At 49.7% G+C, this 15,879-nt stretch overlaps 1 protein-coding gene across 2 annotated transcripts in view; it reads right to left on the bottom strand.

The window, feature by feature from the left end:
• NEURL1 (neuralized E3 ubiquitin protein ligase 1) overlaps nucleotides 1–14,587 on the bottom strand; it is a 210,314-nt gene extending 195,727 nt beyond the window's left edge. For both annotated transcript variants that reach the window (XM_090057619.1, XM_090057621.1), the window contains exon 1: nucleotides 14,461–14,587. In XM_090057619.1, coding sequence (XP_089913745.1) covers nucleotides 14,461–14,521 — 61 coding nt within the window. In that variant the 5' untranslated portion in view covers nucleotides 14,522–14,587. The remainder of the gene's footprint in view (nucleotides 1–14,460) is intronic.
• Nucleotides 14,588–15,879: the final 1,292 nt, after the last annotated feature.

Raw genomic sequence — 15,879 nt, forward strand, 5'->3', positions numbered from 1 at the left:
AGACCAATTAATCTTCTCTGCCTTGTTGATTAGTTTGTGCACTTGTGTTACTTCCAGTCTCATTCATCGCCGCTCTTAAATGGGCAGTTCTGCTATTCCAGTCTCATTTAAGATATGGAGTTTTACATTCCACACTGAAGGAGTTGGCCAGTGTTGTAGCAGAGCCGCTGGCACGGCTGTTTGAGCTCTCATGGTGCTCCGGCCAGGTCCCTGAGGACTGGAAAAGTGCCAACGTGGCGCCCATTTTTAAGAAGGGATGAGCCAGGTAACTTTAGGTAACAGTCAGTCTTACCTCTATCCCTGGGAAAATACAAGAAAAAATCATCGAAGAGCATATTTGTGAAGGCCCAGCAGGGGAAACAATGCTGAAAGGAAACAGCACGGGTTTATTGCAGGCAGCTCCTGCCTGACAAACCTTAGAGCCTTTTATGACCAGGTCACGCACTGCCTTGACACAGGAGCGGAGGCTGATGTCATCTACCTGGATTTTAGGAAGGTCTTCGACACAGTTTTGCATCTTAGTCTCATAGGGGAGCTAACGGGCTGTGGAGTGGACGCCTACACAGACACGGGGGTGGCAACTGGCTCAGGGACCGCACCAGAAAGTGGTGGTGGACAGATTGTTCCCAGCCTGGAAGGAGGTGGGCAGTGGGGTCCCGCAGGGGTCGGTCCTTGGATCGGTGTTATTTAATATCTTCATCAGCAATTTGGACGAGGGTGTGGTGAGTACCCTCTCCAAGTTCACAGATGATACCAAGTTATGGGGCAAAGTGAATACACCAGAGGGCAGGGAGTAGATACAGGCTGACCTGGGCAGGTTGGATCAATGAGTGGAATGAAATAGGATGCAATTCAACAAGGACAAATGCAAGGTGCTCCGCCTGGGGAGGAGGAATCCCCAGCACGCCTACAGGTTGGGGGATGGATGCCCTCCTCAGCAGCTCAGAGGCTGACAGAGATCTTGGAGTCACAGCTGACTCCAAGATGAACATGAGCCGGCGGTGTACTGAGGCCATCAACAAGGCCAATCGCAACATGTCGTGCATTAGCAGACGCATGACCAACAGATCGAGGGAAGTGCTGCTCCCCCTCTATGCAGCACTGGTCAGGCCGCAGCTGGAGTACTGTGTCCAGTTCTGGGCGCCGCACTTCAGGAGGGACACGGAGGGTCTGGAGAGGGCTCAGAGGAGGCCACTCGCATGGTTAGTGGTCTCCAGGAAAGACCCTACGAGGGGAGGTTGAGGGATCTGGAGCTCTTCAGCCTTTACAAAAGACAGCTGAGGGGTGACTTTGTAGCCGCCTATCAGTTTATCAGGGGAGGACAGCAGGGAATTGGGGATGCGCTGTTTACCAGAGCGCCCCAGGGAGTAACTAGGAATAATGGGTGCATTTTTTGCAGTAAGGGTGGCCAGAGACTGGAACGGGCTTCCAAGAGAGGTGGTGCCGTCACCTAACCTGGAGGTCTTCAAGAGGGGGCTTGACAGTCACCTGGCTGCGGTCATCTGATCTCGGTCCTCTTTCCTGCCTGGGGCAGGGGGTTGGACACGATGATCCATTGCGTCCCTTCTGATCTATGAATTTTTACACAACATGGTTTATCATCTATCTCTGAATCCCATCTAGATCTACCCTATCCACTTTAGACCACGTGAGCTGCACAGTATCCCAGGAGAAGGCAAACCACTGATCTATGTAACAGTGACATAATATGTTTCATAATTGTTCCTAACGACCCCTTAGTTATCAGCTCAGGATTACCCAGTGGCTATAATAACCACCCACGATGCTTTCTGTCACATATTTTTAAAAGATCAGGTAGTTTCTCTCAACTGCTTCCCCTTTCTTCACTATTTCACTGACCTACTCCAACAACCTAATAGATTAGCGAGCTATGATTTTTCTTTGTGTTGCCCCAAGGTAGCACAACTCAGTCAGTGGCAAAGGTGAGACGGAAGCTATCCATTCCCGCTCCAAAGACACTGCTGTAATCATTGCCGTCCCTCACCAAACCTTTTCTCCTTTTCATCTAAAATATTCTTTTGTTTTTAGTTAAAAAAAACAAGCATCTTGCCTGGAAAAAATATCAGAGACACTATATATAATAGCACCAGGTGCTTAAATAACAAACCTGGATTAATTAAATTGAATAATAAATTAAACACATATGGCTTAAGCTGGAAATCTGAACTGATTTTCTGAGGAATAAAAGTTGGACTCTGGATAATGAATAAGCTCTGGGTCTATGTAAACTGGGTTTAACAGGCAAAACCCTGTCTACTAGCACGTTAACACTCTTATGCTAATCTTTACTTGAGATGGTGCTGATGACCAGTGGAGCAGAAAGCAGAGGCACGTCTCCATTCAAGTAGCAATTAAAGAGAAATCAAGCAGAGCTGATGCCTAACAGAGAATAAAAGATGACCAATGGGATTTCTAAATCGTATGTTGACAATGTCAATTAGAATGGATTGAGCATAATATGATTATGTTTCATCAGACTCTGTCTGAATGTGAAATCTAGCTTTAATGAAGGCTAAGGGCAGAATATCCAAAGGACAATATGTATTATTTTTAGGCCATTTCTAGGGAGAAGAGTCATGTGCTATATCAAGAGATCAGGACTGCAGAAATCTGGGTCCCGTTCTCTAGTGCAGATCTGCTGTGTGATCTCGGGTGAGTCACTTAACTTCTCTATCCTGCAGTTTTGCCATCTACAAAAAGGAGATGACTACAGCTATCTTTGCAGAGTGCTCGAAGATCCTTGGATGAAAGGTGCCGTGGGGCAGGTTTTCCAAAATGCACAGCCCACCCCTGGGGCCACATTTTTCAAACAAGAAGAAATTCCCATTTAGGCTCTTAAATAAAAGTCAGATATTGAGCTGTGAGCAGCTACCGGCGTCACCTGGGTCTGGATTTTCAGAGTGGCTCAGGGCCCTGAAATGGTTGGCTCCTATTGAAAAACCTGATTGGCTAATTTGGTGCATAAATACCCAGCCAGCGCCTCTGCAAATCTGGCCCTGTGTGTGCTAATAAGTACTTTGGAAAATTCAGGTGTTTCCATACAAAGCATTCACTTGGCCAACAGCAAATACAGTAGCCTGCAGTCAGATGAAGGCAGCAGTGGTTTTACAAAAACTCAGTGATAACAGGCATATGCACTGATGACAACAATCATTTGTACCTCCAGAGCTGAACTGCACATGCCTTAGGCAGAAGGCAGAGCACGGGCGCATGTTTGAGATGGACTTCCACACTAGAGAAGAATCGGAGCTACTCGTTTCTTTTTTTCAGATACTTTAAAAACCTGTCTTCAGACCAACATGGCAAATGACCTCTCTGCATATACGTCAGTGAATTTTGCCTCCCAGCCCCTTTGGGACATAGAGAAACCATGACCCCCATTTTACAGCCAGCAAAATGGTGGCACAGAGAGGTGAAGCGATCTACTAATATTCACACAGCCAGTCTTCAACAAAGCCAGAAATCAAGGCTAGGTCCACGCTGTACCTTAAACCACTAGATCAAGATGTCAGATCTGACCCACAGAGCCACGTCATCTGGCCTGCAGGGCTGCGAGAGAGGCTAGAAATTCAAGAGCAGGGCACGTGCAGGGGCCACCTCAGGAAACGGATCCAGATGCAGCCTGAGGAGCACCCCCCAGCCACACCATCCCACTCTGCACCTAGCCCCGATCAGCAAGCCAGGTTACACGCCTGCCCTAGACCATCCTCTTCCAACAGCACTTCCCCCACCAGACACTGCGCAGGCCTGCAGCCCTCTTTGACGACACGGAGCAGTATGCAAATCTCAAGTTATACCCAGGGTCTGCTCAAGGCAAAACTATTTTTTCAAATGTGCCAAAAAAGGTGGGAAAGTACCAGTTCAGGTCCATTTAAAACAAAAAATCTATTTTGATGGTTTTCAGTTTAGCCACACAACTCAAAATCAGCTAATCGCACAGCTCTAGTCAGCAACATCCAATGGGAAAAGTAAATGTGTGACCGAGGACTATCCATTGCTTTTGCTGAGGTTGTTCAGGATGTTTTCACAGTAGGGAACCTGTCACCCTCCGACAGCCAAAGCCAATCAAGACTGCAGTCAGGGGAAAGGTTATTAACCTAATACTGGAAAAGAGGTAGCTATTACTCAAAGTAGTAGCGGCCGATGCATACAGGACTGCGAGGGGCTGCTATGAGACCTGGGTTTCTGCAGCATTATGGTGACAGGCTACAGGTTTCTGATTCATGAGCAGCTGAGGATGATTAAGTTGTTCACGGGAGGGCAGACTGCTGCTAGCTGTGCAAACCCCCAGGCTGCTTCATTTGCTGCTAGTTTTCTGAAAGCACCTGGAAAAGAAATGAAGCTCCCATTCTTCTCCATGTTGGAAGAACCCACATCTTTCTCCTCCACGCACACCATACTACAGCCCTTGATAAAGAATACAAAATCACCTCTGCAAGGAGATCACTGAGGAATGAGCTTTGTGCGTGTGCTAAACCTGCGACATGGGCATGCTCCACTGAAAACTTCTGTTTCAGCGTGCAATGGCAACAAAGGGGATAGTCACTACAAGGCATACCAGTAACCTTATTGCTTAAAAGTTATTCATAATTTTCCAAATCCTATTTGTTTCCTGTACTAATCATTCATTTGATTGAGAAACCTTACGGTATCTTCCCACTGAAAGCAACCTGGCACCACTAACGCCTGCTACAGTGACTCTCAACTGGGGTAACACAGCACTGCGGGGTGTCAAGAGATCCTTTTAAGATGATGCACATTAGCAGTGTTAGGTGTGCAAACACCTGCACGTGATTCACAAGATAAAAGTCTGAGCTTTCAAACAGTGCCCAAAACTCTCTGCCCTTCCTGAGTTCTTTGCAGTAGCAGAATTGCTCTATTTTTTGTCTATAGCCAAAAGAGTGAAAGCTAAACATTTTCTGGAAGGTGCCTTGTGTCTAGTGAGGGGTGCCGTGAGTCTAACAAGGTTAAGAACCACTGAGCTACTTTTTACATGCAACGCTGCTGAAGTCTGGCTTTGTAATGCTGTCCTAAAAAGACAGAACTGTTCCCTGCACTTCAGCAACAAGTTAAAGCTTAAGTGCAGGAAACAGGGCTGCGTGCACTTAGACAGCATCCTTCTCCCCGCTACACTGGGCACGCTGTCCTATTTTAATTCAGCAATTGAAAGGCAAACTAACTGACGGCATATATCTGTGGGCTAGCATGCATAGCTTTGTTGGCTAGGGACACCTAGGAACAGCCAAAAGATGAGACTTCTTAATAACGGCTCTGCCTCAAGGCTGTGGAAGTTAATTCAGTGCAGCAGGACTGCATCGAGAGAACGAGGCAGGCTGATTGCTGCTCCTACCCCAGCTGCATGGCTGTATTTGATCTCTAAAGGTTTCTGGGACACCCAAGGCTGTGTCCACCCTGCTGAGACTGCCGTGACCGTCTCTCAGACTCACCCGGGTTCACTTCAGGCTAGCAGGCTGGGAACTGCTAGCTGACGAACTATAGTGACATGGTTTAAAGGCAACTCAGGTGTGTCTGCCCGAGCTGCAGTCGCAGCAGAGCCAGCAGCACAGGTTTGTCCTAACTTTCAGTACGCGTTGACAAGATCCCAGTGGATGTTGCAGCAGGCTGCAGTTCACAGAACCGAGCTGAGCACCTCGACAATGCTGGGGAGAGCTGATCCTAGAGCAACCGTGCCTGCAAAGGCAGGCAGTGTGAAGGGACACGTGTTGCTCTGGGCCTCTCTCTGGAGGCTGGTTCAGAAATAAAAGGACATGGACTCCAGCATAGCCTGTCCTTACATTTTAGGGTATCTGAGTGACCAAGAAGTGAAACAGGTGCCATACACCTGCTCTGGGCAACAAGCTGGCAGTGCTGCAGTGACTGTTTCAGCTGATTATGGGAACAGCAGCAGATAAGAGTGGCAGCTGCCAGATTTGATATCTGCCAGGCCACTACATATCAGATCTTCCCCAGACGCAGAGATGGCATAAGGTTTCAAAGGCAGGAAGCAAAAGGTGGCAACAATCCTACGAGCAGCTATGTGCAGTACGGCCTGACTACGGTATGGATAGACAGTGACAAGAACAGAGCCCACATCCTCCAGCTCCAAGGTGATATTCCCTTAGCTGTCAGGACTCTGGGGCCCCGATACATGGTTCAGGGCAGGTTCCCTCGCTCTGCCCATCACCAGGACGTCTGCACACCTCGGTTTCTGTTCCCCTGGGCTTGGAGAGGTTTGAAGGGGCGATCTTGGAGCTCACCTGACTATGCAAGCTCTGCAACAAAGGCTGCAGGATTCATGGAGCATTACCTCCAGCTGTAGTCCCTGAGCGAATAAATCTGGACTCAGAACAAGGACCTGGACTTAGGTCCTAAGGAACGGGCCATTCTCTCCCCTCCACTTTTATGGAGAAGAGAGATCCTGTTCTGATGGATCCACAGTGAGGGGCAGAAAAAGGCAACAGAAGTGCAACCTTGAGCTATTCTCCCCCCTCCCAGTTCCCCATGTTTCTGAGAAAGGATCATTAAAATGTGCCAGGAACCTGGTGATCTGTGCAAGAGGGTCACTAAGGAGAGGATCATTTCCTGTACAAGGTGAGATGACTGCACGGTGTGCCACACACATAACAGAGCTCAGCTGGGTGATCTCAGGAAGTGCCACTGTCTAGAAACCAGATTACCTGCAGTATCGCTGATCCCGACCAGGTGATAAGAGGCAGATAACAAAGATGAATCACTCCTGTACGTACAGCTTTTTACTGCACCCTCTCATGCATCTGGGAATGGGGCAGAGCCAGCAATAGGAGGCACAGATTGGAGCAAGGGTCTCTCCATGCAGCATTTGCACATACATACTTGAACATGCATCCCTCCACCCTAGAGCGTCCATGTAAAATTAGCTCCTGTAGGCTCTGCCTTTGAAGCAATTCCTGCTAGTTCCTACACATCACTTCTGACCTGACCAAGGTGCCCCCACGAGGAGAGGGGCAAAGCCATCTTGCACATACCTTTGCCACTGCAGGACTGAGGCCACCCTTCCTTACCTATATGCAAGAGATCCAGTGCTGGGAGACCGCAACTCCACCCCCTTCAACTCTCTCTCAAGCCCTTCCTACTGGAAAGTACAATCCCTTGAAAACTGCCTTGGACCTGCCTGTAATACTGCGCAGAGCGAGAGGGTTTCTGGACCCGACAACCCCACTGACACACTACAGGTCTTGCTATAGGTACCAGCTAAAGAAGGCCCCAAGCAATAGCGGCCAGCGTTTTGGAAGCCGAGGGGTCAGAGCTCTAGTCCAGACCCCTACAAATAGTGCAATATGCTCACGAGCTTCACCAAGAACATGAATTCCTCCTGGAGTTTCCTGCCCTGGTCCCATGTGGGTGTAGGGGTAGGACAACGGGACCCTTTGCCGTTTGCAATCAAAGTGACTTTTGGATATAGCCTTCACAGCCTCCTGCTGGCAGGCCAGCATGTGACTTTGAAAAGCCATTGTCAAGTTCAACTGTACCTGCTTCCCTAGCAGGCTCCCAGACTTGCAAAAAGGGAACAAAAAGGCAAGGTCGATAAAGCAGTGTAATTAGAAATCTGGATCAGGAAAGGTAGTTTCAGGGCTGTAAATCAAAATTCAGTTGCTTGGGAGAAACCTAGTGCCTGGGGGAAAGTCATATCAACCTAATGAAGTGTAAAGAATACCTGCTACCCCAGCAAGACGATGGGAGGGAGAAAATCCAGGTGTAGAGACAGAAATCAAGCACAAGGAAGCAGAAGGGACCCAGTGGAGCAACCTCAACAGAAGGGCTACGTGAGTCACCTTCATCCTTGTGATGGGTCCACCTTAGATCTACTGGACGTGGTGGGAAGACAACGCAATGTCACTCAGGAGAGACCCACCCTGAGGCCACGTGATACCTACTGATTTTCAGTCCTCCCCTATGCCATCCCAGGTATGGCAAGAGGTAGGTCAGAAGGCCCCTCTTCCCCACAATCACATCCTTCTGGCCAAGGCCATAAGGGATGTACCAGCCTGGGCTTCTTCCGAGTTCCTAGATGGCATTGCTTATATCATGCCTTCACAGCAAGCAGTGCATATCTGATCCCTTCCCACTCCCTCTCCCCTCCAACCCTAATCCTAATTTTCACGAGCCACCCATGTCCTTTTCTTCCCATTCAGTTTTATCCAGTGAACAAAGGAAGTGGAGCTGACAGCAGGGTGAACAAAGGAAGTGGAGCTGACAGCAGGGTGAACAAAGGAAGTGGAGCTGACAGCAGGGTTCTCATTTCTGTCAATAGCACACAATTATTGCAACGCCCATATCAGCCAGATTGCTATCTTTACCCTTTTCTTTCAGAGACCCATAAAAATACCTGCCTGGAAGAGTTTATGACACACATACATGGCAATGGGATATATATATTGAGATGGTTTAGGCCAGCATCTGCAGTTACAAAGGTTAAGATAAAACAATCACCAGCTGGGAGACCTTCATGCATTTCTCCATTTTGATTTCCCCAGATATAAAATGGGGCGAGGAGAACAACACCTGCCTTAAAGAGAGGCTGTGAGGGTCAATTAATGCTTCATACAGTGCTTTGAAGATGTAACGCAATATAATCTTGTGAATCCTTAAATAGCTCTATTGAATCCCACTGGAGTTACCCACAACCAGAAAGGACTGCTGGTCTAAAGAACCAGTCTCTACGCTGTTTGGGGCAGGGACTGCCTCATGTCACATGTGTGCAGACCCTAGTGCAGGGGTCCCTCATCCTGACTGGGGCTTCTGGCTGCTTCTGCAATCCAAAGTCAAGTTGAGTCGGTGCCAAGGCTGCTGCGACCACTGGGGTAACAACCCTCATCCACCCTGCCCTGCCTGGCTAGCTTTGTGCATACTGTCACTTGAAGCCCCATCCAGGCTTTAAAGCTCTTCTTGGGTTACCTCTTTTTTATCTTTCCCCCCAGTGAGCCCTGCATTATGGCACTGGCAAGGGAGTCTGGGCTTCTCGTGACCTGTCCAAACCATCGCAGCTTCCTTCGTCGCGCCACCTCCAACAGCGGTTCGCAGATTCCAATGTCTTGACTGATTTGCTGCTTGATAGACCCGTTGGTCCAGTGCTCACTGTACAACATGCAGTAGTCTCCTAAAGCAGGTATCCAGGTTGTAAAGACATTTTTTTCTTTGCAAAAATCTAGTTGGTTTAATAAAAGATATCACCTCTACCATGAGTCCTGATTGCTTCTCCTAAAGCAGCACATTTCAAAGCTTCAATTCTGTTCTCCAAAACTTCTTATTAAGCATCCCGGCTTCACAGCCATAAAGCATCGTAGAGCTGACCACTGCGTGCAGCCGATGTCACTTTACCTTCAGTGCAATATTGCTGCTTGTCCAGATTTTCTTTAGCTTTGCTAGTTGGCTGGTGGCAGCGGCTATTCTGGCCCTGACTTCCATTTCAGATGTTAAGTCTTCTGTGCTGGTGACTCCCAGGTACTTCAAATGTGTTACTCTTTCTACTTTTTCACTGCCAATCTTCACATCAACGCTGCTGGCAGCAATCTTGGAGGTTGTCATCACTTTGCTTTTCTCAGTGCTTATTTCCAGTCCATAACTCTTTGCAGCTTTGTCTAGCACTAGGTTGCAATTCAAAGGGTACGTAACAGTAATAACAACCCCTTGTGATTAGCTACCACTGCAAAAAGGACCCTGGGCTGGCTGGACAGTTGGGTCCACCCATTAAGATAATTCAGGCACTCTTACTGGAGGTTCATATACCTACAGCACGATCTTATCAGAGCAACAACTGGTAGCCCTCCTTCATGAGGGTCCTCTCACCTCCTCAGAAGAGGTGTTCAAAACAAGGAATGGGAGGCCGAGGGAATGGACGGAGGGAAGAGACACGGAAAGAGTTTGAGTTTTAAAGAGTTTTGCAGATGCCAGATCTCCCCACTAGGAGGAACTAAGCATTATTATTCCCATTTTATAGATGAGGACACTGAGGCATGGAGTGGTAAAAAGTAACTGGTCATGGTCACACCTGGAGACAAGGGCAGAGCTGGCAATAGTACCTAGGCCTCTTGACTCTTGGTCCCATGGGGCACTCACAAAAATGGCTTGAATGACAGTGAACCAGCCATCCCTGGGACTAATTAGTAGGGCTGTGTGAAACAGCACCGTTTCGTTCTGATGTCCATTCTGGCGTTTCCAAGGGACTGTGTTTTGTTTCATCGTTTTGAAGCACTGTTCCGTTTCATTTAATCAAAACCGTTGTTCTGTTTCGACGTTTCGCCCGTAGGCTGTAATGGGGAAGCATGAAAATGCCTAAAACCGGCATTTCTTGCCTGATTCGAATGAAAATGGCAGGGATGCTAGCGGGCATGAATCCTGCTATATTTCAAGGAGACAGGTGTCAAGGTTTCTGGGAAACTGCACCTCAAACTCTTCAAAGCAAAACTCATGACACTTGCCAGCAGCGGCAGCTCCTCTCATCCAGCGCACGGATCTGGGGGCCCACACCCCCAGGAGGGCTGCGGGGCTGTGCTGGACTCCTCCCGGCGGTGCGGCCCCCGGATCTAAGCACCGGAGGACAGGAGGCTGCTGCCACCAGCTGGGACCAGTGTTGAAGCTCAGCTTCAAAACTCAAAATGTTTCCAAACTTTTTAAACATTTTGAGTGCCCTCGTTTCATTTTGAAGCTGTTTCAAAGCCTTTTAGTCTGTTTTGATTTTGAGCTCAAAACACGTCAAAACAGCTTCGGAACGAAACAGCGGGTGAAATCTCGCACCGCCCTACTAATTAGTACTTGTAACAAATACGGCATGTGTACTGAAAATAAGAGGAGGGAAAGTTATATTGGTCTAGCGTGGCCAAGCGACAGGTAAGGATGGAACATGAAAACTATCTGAAGGTTTTAAATAGCAAGTTGGGAGAGTCACCAAAGGTTAAAACTAGGAGTAAGACCTAGATCTTAAAATCAGGGCTTAAAATAAGAGGATGTGGGAAAACATCCAGAAGTTAAATGAATCGGCTTGAAGAATAAATGCCTGGGAGTAATAGTGGAAGTCCCTTCAGTTGCTGCATTCAAGCCAGCAGCTGGCCTGCTCGAATCCCAGCAAATGTACAGAAGGCAGAGGAATGACCTGCACAGCCTCGTAGGTCTTTCTCATCTGGAGGATCCATGGGATTGAGTTTCTCCGCTCAATTCGATTCCAGATGGCCAGGCACAACTTGTTTAGCAGTTTGCACGAACTGTATGAGAGCAAGAAAGACTCAGCTGGTAACGGGGTCCTGTAATTCATCTGGCTGTCACACTCACTGGACAGCGAACTGAGCACACTCCTTTCCTCGCACAATGGAAATGCAGTGACGGTGTAGTCCTGCCTTGGTTACACGTGAGGAGTGTGCTTTCCCACCACTGCCTGCACATAGGGCAATGGTCCCCGTCACAGCCACCCCTGCAAATCCAGGGAGGCCCTTCAAACCCTGGTCTGGTCCTGGGTGGCCTCCACCTCCAATGCTTTCCACTGCCATTGATGGTCAACTGGCTGAAACGTCTAAGCATTAATCTGATTTCTTCTTCTTCTTCCCTCACTCTTCCCATCTAAACAAGGTCACTGTTGCAGATCCTGGCTGTCCACCAGTTTCTGAGATCCTGATTTTAAAAAATCCCCAATTTTCGGTTAAAAAATAGCAACCCTAATCCACATTTTTTTGTGATTTAAATGAAACACTAGTAACATAGATATATTTATATATCTATATATAAATAGAATATAAATATATAAATATATAGAGAGAGATATATAGCAGTGTTTCATTTTAATCACGAAAAAATGTGGATTTGGGCCTTTTTTTAAACTGAAAATTGGGGATTTTTTTAAATCAGAGAAAACCAGCACCCCTATGTATCTTCTTTATCCAACTCCTTCTCTCCCATGTCTCTCCCCGCTATCACTCTCCATCTCATCTTCAGTTTCCTCTGCCCCTTCTCCCTGGGAGGCCTTAATCTTATATAAATATTGATAATAACAATAATGATTAATATCCATGGCGTGATGTATAATCTCGAAGCCCATCATTGCAAAGTAGAAACTCCTGCAGAGAAATGTTCATTGAAGAATGAATTTCCCATTTAAACAGAAGAGAACCAGGGGGGATGTTGAAGGGTGGCTCTCTGAAAAGCAACTGTAAATATGTCGGTGAGGATCCAGAATGACGATGCAGCGCGAGGACCTAGTTGGAGTGAGGATCCAGTTGTATCCAGAATGAGGATCCAGAGTAAGGATCCAGGTGATCACTGCACAAAGACTCTGCATCAAATGCACTCAGTTTGCAGGACGCGATTATCCACACCACCTGGCCTGTGAACTGCGCTGGGGATCTAAGAAGCAAGGTGAGTTCTTCCCTTCTTGTGCATCCTTGACGGAAGCAAAGTTCAGTGATACCGGGTCAGTCTCCACTGTCTTCACTCTGTGCCCTCATTGACACTTGAAGCACCTCGTAGTCTTCAGTAGGCTTGCTTAGAGCAAAGCAAATGGAAACTTAGCAAAGGATGACCTGCGGGAAGGGAGCAAATCTAGCTGACCGCCTGTGCTGGTTTTGTAGGGCTAGTAGCTGGTAGACCTGACTGAACAGACGCAGGGACAAAACACACGGAGTATGGAGACGTGACTTTTACACAGCACATCGGCACTTTTACAGCTCCACCTATGAGTCCAGCACCCCCAAACCACCACTAAAAAAGCTTCATACAGTCAGATAGCAGCCTCTGCTTTTGCAGAAGTGAAGAAAAATGATCCCTGCCACCAAGTTTGAAGGAGGTCATCTACAGCATGAGGGCACTGGTTTGTGGTTGGTGGCTCCTCCTGGTTTCCTCGCAGACTCCGACCTTTAGGCGGGTGGAGAAGAACCAGACCTTCAATTAAAAACACTTCCCAAACTGCTAAATGGCAGATATGTAACACAGCAGTGTGACATTCATACTTTCGCTGCTGTGCCTCCAAACCATTTTACAGGAACCTGTCAGATCTGATCAGACTTGTTTATTCTGCATATAAATGTAGGACCTGAGGCAGTCCTGTTTAAAAAATAAATAAATAAAAAGACAGAAAAAGCACATATTGTCCCTGGCAGTTCCTTGGTTTTTATAACAAAGGCAATAGCTGGTTATTAACTCTTTATTCAAATTGAAACGACTTCACTGGTCTGTTCTAGTACAATGTGCAAACAACTCCTCCTGTTGCCTTGCCTTGGAAGGAAATTCAATTAAAAGAAAGAAAATACAGACTATCGAGAGAGAAAGAAGCATGCCACGAAGGAAACAAAGCAGGTGATTTATATACAGCATCTTGGAATTCGTCCTTAAACTAATGCTACTGGATGAGAAAGCAGCTTCCCTCTGGCTCCAGCTTACAAATTCTTATCTGCTTAAGGTTGCTTGAGAAAGATTTCCAGCTGACAGCATTATTGGTAAAGATAAATCCTTCCTGGCAGTTTACAACTGCATCCCCACTATGGCAGCATCACCCGTGCCTTCGTGTTTGCCTTGAGAGAGGAGGACGGGTCATTGTTTAGGGTTCAGCAGCCCCCTCTCGCAAGTCTAACGTTAGACACGGCATTTGTCTGCACCGAGCCGCTGACGGACCCAGTCCATGACACGACTCGTACACGCCAATCTTGGACATCTCGCAGAGCCACTCCAAAAGCCTTGCTATCACAGCCCTCCGTTCATGCAAGAACTGCTCCGAGCCATCCTGCGCAGGTGGGGGAACGTGAAAATATCGGTAAAATCCTCCTGCTGGGCAACCGTGAACGCCAACCTCATCGTTAACCCTCTGTACGCCCGCCGTGCCTTCCAAACGAGGAGCTCGACGCTCAGCACCCAGGGAGCGGTCTCCATTTTTCAGAGGCTCCATCGCGCGTCCCCCGAGGGGAAGAGCCAAGAAGTCTTAACGACGTGAAGCGTTAAGATAACGGGGCCCTTCTTCGCTCGCTCTTTCGGAGCAAGCCTGACATCCTTGGCGTCGGTCGCCGCCTCGGGGGCGAGAGCGCGCGGTGCTCACCGGCGCGCGGGTGCCTAGTCGGCCACCTGCGCCCGTGGGAGAGCAGCGCCTTCCCACCGGGCCGGACGACGCCCCGCTCCCCTCTTCCAGCGGAGACGCGCAAAACCCCGGTCCTTACAGCCCCCTCGCTAGACTTGGCGCGGGACTCGAGCGGGACGAAGGCAGCGAGAGGAAGGAAAATCCCGGTCCCTAAACGGGGAGCCCCCGATACCCCCTCGCGTCCTCTGGAACAGGCCACGACAGCTGGGCCAGCCGGGTCCCTCTCGCCCGGCGGCGAGGGAGACCCGACGGGGTCTGTCACCCGAGGGCGCAGGAGGCTGGGGGCCGGCGGCCGCGCCCCTCACGCCCCTGCTTCCCGCACCCGCGCCCACCCCGCAGCCCCCGCCTACCTTTGGGGCGCGCGTGGTGGGCGCGGGGCAGCGCGGGCAGGCCGGACAGGCTGTTCCCCATGGCCGCGGCGCTGTGCCGGAGCCCGGCTCACCCCAGGGGCCGGCCCCGGCCCCGGCCCCGGCCCCGGCCGCCCCCGCCCGCGGCAGCCGCGCCTCCCGCCGGCCGCAGCATCGCCGCGCCGCGGCCGCGGCCTCCCCCCACCCGCGGATGCCGCGTTGCCATGGAGACCGCTGTCTGGTAACACAGGGGCGAGGGACCGCCGGCGTCACGTGGGCCGGGGGGGAGCCAGGTGCGGCGGGGGCACGCCTGTGTGCTTCTGCGCACCTGCGCAGGTGTGTACACACGCGTGTCGGTGCGCCCACACGCAGGGGAACCGAAGGCCGCGCAGGACTGACCCCGGCGCGGCCTGCACCGAGGGCCGCGCCCCCCGGAGGAGTGTGAATGCGAGTGTGAGGAGGAGTGTGCACACATACGTGTAGGCGGGGGGCTCGGGGTGGAGGGCGTACGGGCGCACACGCCGCACAGGGTGAGCCACGCGCGCCCGGCCTGGCCTGCGTGGGTTCTGGCACGGGGGCTCGGGGCGTGTGCACGTTCAGTACACCTGGCGGGTGCGCATCTTGCACGCGCGCAGCAATTCCTTTATTATCCTTGATTAGATGGATGCTCGTCATCGCATCTAAACACGTAGGGATGAATAATTTGCTATTTGTCCCTTTCAATAAATAGCAAATCGACCCCAGGAAGAGATCAGGTGAGCTCGTTTTTAGTGATGGGGCCCAGCTTTTCCCATGGCGATTGATATCTTTGAAGTACTCTGTTCAGGGCGTGCCATCCTGTCAAGGTGCTAGGACACCGACTCAAGACACTTGGGTTTTAATCCTAGTGTTGGCACAGAGGTTTTACATGGTCTGGGGCGTTTCTTTAAGCCTCGCCTTCACCATCTGCAAAAACAGAAGTAAAAGATGTCCCTGCTTTGCAAGAGCAAAAAAGTTACGTGTCTGCACTATTCCCACAGACCGCTCGAGGCTGGTGCACGGATCCATCCTCATAAAAGGGAGGAGAGACCACCAGCAAGCCCATGACTGAGAGGGAAGCAGGATCTCCTAACCTCCTTCCTCTTTGCGAACAAAGCTAAATTGCCTCTGAAAAGGCAGGACGCCCTCTTGGCATGCCAGCTGGTGTGCATATATTTTCCACTGGAGCAGCGAGACTTCCAGGCCAAGGAACACCAAAAAAAGGAGAAATATGTGAAACCCTGTAACTTAAGACAAGTCCAACTCAATCATGTCCGTGTAGACAGACCTGAGCTGGCCGAAGTCTGGCTGGCTGAAATGAAAGCGGACAAGCCGGCCAGAGATCCCAGGCTCTTATGCCGCTGGCTAACCTGCGCCGAAGTCCGTGCCACTGCGTCTTCACTG

Source organism: Crocodylus siamensis, chromosome 7 (genome assembly GCF_052110815.1).
Source record: "Crocodylus siamensis isolate JL-2025a chromosome 7, ASM5211081v1, whole genome shotgun sequence".
Classification (NCBI taxonomy): domain Eukaryota; kingdom Metazoa; phylum Chordata; order Crocodylia; family Crocodylidae; genus Crocodylus; species Crocodylus siamensis.